Below are 7081 nucleotides of genomic sequence, written 5' to 3'. Positions count from 1 at the left end.
CCGCCATCTTTTAAAAAAGAAATGTTTGGCCCTAGATAACTTTGTTCAGACCCCTACGAGTCGTATGTAGTGATAACTTATACCCCCCCCACACCCCCGCTAACTTTTTATACTCAGCAAGTAGCTCTGACATGTCCTTTATTTCATTGCGAGGGAACGTCCTAAGATCCGGCTGTAAGTTCCTATTCATACAAGGTTTTATGGATTGCGTATTCTGTCAGAGGGGTTAATGACGGACATCGCGCGGCTCATGCAATCCTACATTTCTACAGAGCACTGTAGTTTTTCTGTAGGTAACTGAGATGTGTTTAGTTTTGTTTGGGTCTATAAAGTGCGGCTTTACCCTCGGTATCTTTGTAGGGTTTATCTTCTGGCGCTTCAGGGATTGCAGGTAATGATCTTCTAGAGTTTTCGGTCGCTTCATTACATCTTCTGCGTCAGGTTCAGCGACGCCTAAGTCCAGTTTTAGGTTTCAATTTCCCGGATCGCACTGAAAACGTAGTTATAGACGCGTCTAATGATCACAGATGTTATTACATTAGTTGTACATCTTCGCATCCAAAAAGTTTTCTGTATCTATATTACTTTTTCTTCCCGCGCCGCTCGGCTTTTATCTTCTCATCATCAGAAGTCCGGCCGTCATCTATTACTACAACCTTTCTATCTACACAACCCATAAAACCTTGTATGAATAGGAACTTACAGCCGGATCTTAGGACGTTCCCTCGCAATGAAATAAAGGACATGTCAGAGCTACTTGCTGAGTATAAAAAGTTAGCGGGGGGGGGGGGGGGGGGTATAAGTTATTACTACATACGACTCGTAGGGGTCTGGACAAAGTTATCTAGGGCCAAACATTTCTTTTTTAAAAGATGGCGGCCCCCATCCTGGAGATTCTGGTGAGGAGTTTGAGAAATCTTTGAATAAACCTATTAAAGTTCTGTATCGCAGTCAGGGGGCTCGGTGTAAGGAATGATGGGCTGGAATATATTTTACCTGTGATTGATGTCCTTTCCAGATGCGCATGGCACAGAATTTGGAGAGATCTGATACGTAATAAGACTCAATCACAGTCTGCTAAATAACACGATACCTACTGGATGGGACGTATTACTGCCAATGGCTGAACTAAATATCCCCCCTACAGGGTAATTCACCTACACAAGAGAACCTGGAAGACATAAAAGTGTCACTGACTGAACCATCCGAATCCTTCCCTCCTGCACGCAGAGGACGGACTATTTCATCCACCCCAATGGGGAGAACACAGGGGGGGGGGGTGTCCCCTTATTGTGTGGTTACCTCTGTAATGCACTGGTCTCTACTAGTTGTAGACCTGCTGATGTAGCATATTGGGTGAATGTAGTTAAACTTCAGTTTTTTGGGTAAATAGTATATCCTGCCAGGTACTTCCTGACAGGTTATCCCTTATCTTAGCGCTTCAGCCTTCACGTAACTTCTGTTTTTTCTGTTCTGATGCCTCATATTGCATCATACAGTGTAATTCATGTCGGGGCAGCGCTAATGGGGTCTTATCAGCTGAGAACAGAATATAAGGACACAGCGAGCCTTAGATTCTAGACTTATTGCGCCTCTCACAGGCTCCTATCCAGACCTTGTACAGAATGGAGAATCAGGATAATATTGCATTGTCCCCATCCAGTAGTATCTAGTAGTAGCCCCTGCCCCCCAGTATATACCCTGCCTGCCCCTGCCCCGGTATACAGCCTGCCAGCCCCTGTGCCCCGGTATACAGCCTGCCAGCCCCTGTGCCCCGGTATACAGCCAGCCAGCCCCTGTGCCCCGGTATACAGCCAGCCAACCCCTGTGCCCCGGTATACAGCCTGCCAGCCCCTGTGCCCCGGTATACAGCCTGCCAGCCCCTGTGCCCCGGTATACAGACAGCCAGCCCCTGTGCCCCGGTATACAGACAGCCAGCCCCTGTGCCCCGGTATACAGACAGCCAGCCCCTGTGCCCCGGTATACAGACAGCCAGCCCCTGTGCCCCAGTATACAGCCAGCCAGCCCCTATGCCCCAGTATACAGCCAGCCAGCCCCTATGCCCCAGTATACAGCCAGCCAGCCCCTGCGCCCCGGTATACAGCCTGCCAGCCCCTGTGCCCCAGTATACAGCCAGCCAGCCCCTGTGCCCCGGTATACAGCCTGCCAGGCCCTGTGCCCCAGTATACAGCCAGCCCCTGTGCCCTGCTATATAGCCTGCCAGCCTCTGTATATAGCCTGCCAGCCTTTGTGCCACGGTATACAGACTGCCAGCCCCTGTATATAGCCTGCCAGCCCCTGTATATAGCCAGCCAGCCCCTATGCCCCAGTATACAGCCTGCCAGCCCCTGTGCCCCAGTATACAGCCTGCCAGCCCCTGTGCCCCAGTATACAGCCAGCCAGCCCCTGTGCCCCAGTATACAGCCAGCCAGCCCCTGTGCCCCGGTATACAGCCTGCCAGCCCCTGTGCCCCGGTATACGGCCTGCCAGCTCCTGTGCTCCAGTACATAGCCTGCCAGCCCCTGTGCCCCAGTATACAGCCTGCCAGCCCCTGTGCCCCGGTATACAGCCAGCCTGCCCCTGTGCCCCGGTATACAGCCTGCCAGCCCCTGTGCCCCGGTATACAGCCTGCCAGGCCCTGTGCCCCGGTATACAGCCTGCCAGCCCCTGTGCCCCGGTATACAGCCAGCCTGCCCCTGTGCCCCGGTATACAGCCTGCCAGCCCCTGTGCCCCGGTATACAGCCTGCCAGGCCCTGTGCCCCGGTATACAGCCTGCCAGCCCCTGTGCCCCGGTATACAGCCTGCCAGCCCCTGTGCCCCGGTATACAGCCTGCCAGCCCCTGTGCCCCGTTATGGACCCGGACCTCCGCCCCGTTGATTAAAAAAAAAAAAAAAAAAAAATCAAACTCACCTTTCCCGCGGCCCCCTCGGGTCTCCTGTGCGATCCGTCGGTCAGCGGCAGGTCCATGAAGCGCACAGCGCACAGTGTCTGCCAGTTGCCGGAACACACAATACTAATGCAGCGGCGGCTGATGTCAGTGCCTATGACATCACACGGACATGCCGCTGACCGATGGATCGCACAGGAGACCCGAGGGGGCCTCCGGAAAGGTGAGTTTTGATTTTTTTTCTTTAGTCGATTTTTGTTTGACTCAAGTATAAGCCGAATTTGGGTTTTTCAGCAATTTTTTTGTGCTGAAAAACTCGGCTTATACTCGAGTATATATGGTTAAACTATGTGTTACATCCAAGATAATATAAACCAAGATCACACACAATGTAATTTAAATTTATACTTGAATTCAATTTATACTTCAATTCAGAACACTGCATTAGATAAAAGGGGGTTCACTCTGCACCCATACATTACACATGCCATACAACGCAACACATAACATACAGAGCGCCGCCTCATTGTTTTTGTATCAGATTAATGCAATTGTCTGAATTTTTATACATTTTTATTATTCTTTGCTGTATACATTTTTTTGCTCAATAAAACGTTAAACTTTGAGGCGTCTGTTTCATTTTTGGCAATGTATCTATGATTAAACATTGTATATAAAATGTTATACCCGCCCAATTAAAGTTAAATTAAACTATGTGTGACACCCAATATAATATGAATCTGGTACGGATCACATAAAAGGGGGGGTTCACTCTGCACAACCTCCAGGCACCCACACATTACAACAACCCTGCACCCTCACATTATAGAAACCCCATAAAAAAGGGAGAGAAATAAGACTAAATCAAAGGGGCGTGTACTTCTGAATCAAAGGGGGCGTGGTACCTGTCACTTTCAGGAAGTGGGCGGTTTGACATAAGGTATGGACGCTTTACTACTACCGTCGCCAAGTGGTCAAATGAAAAAAAAAGTGTTGCTGCCCTACACATGCTGCTTTTGGTTCCTCTCAGGTTGTGACCATGATCTAATTTGCTGTAACCTAAAAATGCAATGTTCCGTACATACATACAGCCATGGTGTTTAGTCTATAAGTACAGTGAGAGGGGATGGACTCTGAAATGGAGCAGTGAGGAGGCTTTACGCTAACCCCAACGTCTTGATCAAGGTGTCCACATTTATCTGAAGGTTCTACTGTGGAATGTTACCATTGTCATCCAGGACCTCTGGGGTCTTGGCATTGAGCTATTGTTGTAGTTGTAGGTGGTTTATGTACTATGTCATGTTTTGTGCTTCCTGCCATATCACTACTTATTACCTTATCACCTACAGACCCAACCAGACAGGATCAACTTCTCCATTCACACAAAACAACCCAACGAAGACTCATTTTATTCATCTTTGTGTTTTATTTAACCAAAAACATTATTCCAAACGATTATTTACAATGAATAAAATGTCATGATTTATAAACGGTGGTGATCATATTCCATGACACGTCTGCAGAAGATTCTGATTGAGTTCAAATTTTAATGGGGTAAGTTACAGAGCCGTTAAAATTGGTAACTAAACGCCTCTAAATGGTCTCCATCTCAAAGCTTCCCCATCCACTAACCCCAACCCACATCTCTCATACTTGAGTTGTATTGTACATAGTGAAGTAAAAACTTTGACAAATCTCTTATTTGTGGTTCCAATATTCCTGCCACAATATCACTACATCCCGACCCCAATCTGCCCCCGATATCTATAACCAAGTCTAGGATAAGGATTTCCCTCAGTTGCTGCTCTCCTCCAATATCTTCAAAGAGCCATCATATACAGACAACAAAGCATGAAGGGGCTCGGTGAAGGTGGTGGTGAAGGTGTGTAAGTGTGTTATGGGGTCACACAGCTCATAGAAGGACAACTCCCCCGCCTCGTAATCCAGACAGATCCGGACTTCATCAGTGCTGGAAATATCGTAAAGTAACCTGTCCACTTGACCATAATGGCTAATGTGACATCTAGAATCACCAGTTTGGTTTCTCCACAAAGCCCAAGACTTGTTGTTACCTCCATTTAATGACTGATGCCCCATCCTGGCTATACTGGGGTAACACATCCCCACACTCCACAACGTTGAGCTACTAATCTCCACATCCCAGTAATGTCGTCCTGAGGTAAATCCTCGGCTGCTCATCACCTGCAAATAATCCAGGAATCTCTCTGCTGTTTCTGGACGATTCTTCTGTATTCGAAGAGCGGTTGCAGTTTTCAGGTCGTCCGATATAAGGAGACTATTAGCAGCCGTGTTTACATCCAGTAATATTTCTGCAGGATCCTGGACATAGAAGGTCACATTCACACCTCGTATTACATCAGATAATATGCGTGACAGTTGTGCAATTTCCTTCACACTGTCATTACCTCCCCCCCGATCACCTCCATCATGTCCTCCTGTGTCCTCATCACCTCCATCATGTCCCCCTGTGTCCTCATCACCTCCATCATGTCCCCCTGTGTCCCCATCGCCTCCCCCCTCCTCAGGATCACACAAGTCACCTGTGTCTGGTTCCTGTAACACAGTCAGTGGATCAGTCATGTTACACAGCTCCTCAATGTCCGTCATCTTCCTGGACAGCTCGTCCTTCTGTATCTCCAGCTTCTGGATCAGAGCAGACAAACAATATGACACCTGCATCTTCTGCCTGGAGATCTTACTCAGGATCCTCTTCTCCAGATTGTCCAGCCATCCCCGAATGTCTGCAATCAAGGTGGTGACTCTCTCGGCATTTCCAGATGCTTTGTCTTCAGCTTTTCTCCTGCGCTTCTTTAGACTCTGGACTCTTTTCTCGGTCTCCATTCTCGCTGCATTTAGTTTCTGCACAACGTCTTGTAATCTCTTCTTTTTCTTCTCAGAGGCCTCATCCAGCATCTCCACCTGGTGTCCCCGATGTTCTCCGGCCAGACTGCAGGACACACAGATACAAGCCGCGTCCTCCGTGCAGTAATATTCCAGGATCTTCTTATGGACAGGACATTTCCGGTTCTCCAGGGAAGTGCTGGGATCAGTCAGGACGTGTTCTGGTCCCTTGCTGTGGACTTTCAGATGTTTCTCACACAGAGAAGCCTCACATTGTAGACAGGATTTAGCAGCAGGTACAGGAGAGTCCACACAGTAAGTGCAGAAGATCTTGGTCTCCTCCTGTGGTGGCTGAGCAGAAAGAATACTCTCCACTACATTACACAGAGTTATGTTCCTCTTCGGTGCTGGACGCTCCTGAAACTCTTCTCTACATTCAGGACAGGAATAAACTCCAGACTCGTCCTGTGTATTCAGGACCTGATCAATACAGTCCCGGCAGAAGTTGTGTCCACATCTCAGGGTTACAGGATCCGTGTAGAGGCTCAGACAGATGGAGCATTCAAGCTCCTTCCTCAGATCTGCAGACGCCATCGCTGAGAGCAGAAGGAAGAAATGAAAGTAAATGTCTTCACATTTATCCCACAGGGCGAGGCCAAGGCTTGTGACAAGGGCGGGCAAAGTGTCATCTATTTTAGAAAACCTCTTATTGGAGAAAAAAAAATGAACGGAAAGAAGGAAAGACTCATTGTAAATTGTATTACAGGCTGTGGTTGGGAAAGTAGTAACACTTTTTAGTCGATTATTTTCTTGTGTATACATGGAACAAGTCATCGAATTAGTCATAGTTTTATAGTAGATGAGGTTAAAAAAAAAAAAGACTCGGGTACATCAAGTCCCACCTACACTCACCGGCCACTTTATTAGTTACACCTGTCCAACTGCTCGTTAACACTTAATTTCTAATCAGCCAATCACATGGCGGCAGACATGGTCAAGACAATCTCCTGCAGTTCAAACCGAGCATCAGTATGGGGAAGAAAGGTGATTTGTGGCCTTTGAACGTGGGATGGTTGTTGGTGCCAGAAGGGCTGGTCTGAGTATTTCAGAAACTGCTGATCTACTGGGATTTTCACGCACAACCATCTCTAGGGTTTACAGAGAATGGTCCGAAAAAGAAAAAACATCCAGCGAGCGGCAGTTCTGTGGGCGGAAATGCCTTGTTGATGCCAGAGGTCAGAGAAGAATGGGCAGACTGGTTCGAGCTGATAGAAAGGCAACAGTGACTCAAATCGCTACCCATTACAACCAAGGTAGGCAGAAGAGCATC

General features: G+C 47.9%; 1 protein-coding gene across 1 annotated transcript; it reads right to left on the bottom strand.

Annotated features, from left to right (window-relative positions):
- Nucleotides 1–4317: 4317 nt before the first annotated feature.
- Nucleotides 4318–6543, bottom strand: LOC140125979 (E3 ubiquitin/ISG15 ligase TRIM25-like). Its single transcript, XM_072144992.1, has one exon. It carries the CDS (start codon nt 6343–6345, stop codon nt 4684–4686), a length of 1662 nt encoding a protein of 553 aa, XP_072001093.1. The 5' UTR covers nt 6346–6543; the 3' UTR covers nt 4318–4683.
- Between the last annotated feature and the right edge of the window lie 538 nt (nt 6544–7081).

The sequence above is a fragment of the Engystomops pustulosus genome, chromosome 4, assembly GCF_040894005.1.
Source record: "Engystomops pustulosus chromosome 4, aEngPut4.maternal, whole genome shotgun sequence".
NCBI classification, from domain to species: Eukaryota; Metazoa; Chordata; class Amphibia; order Anura; family Leptodactylidae; genus Engystomops; species Engystomops pustulosus.
Note: the sequence above shows the minus strand (reverse complement) of the source record. Positions and strands in the feature narration are given on the sequence as shown.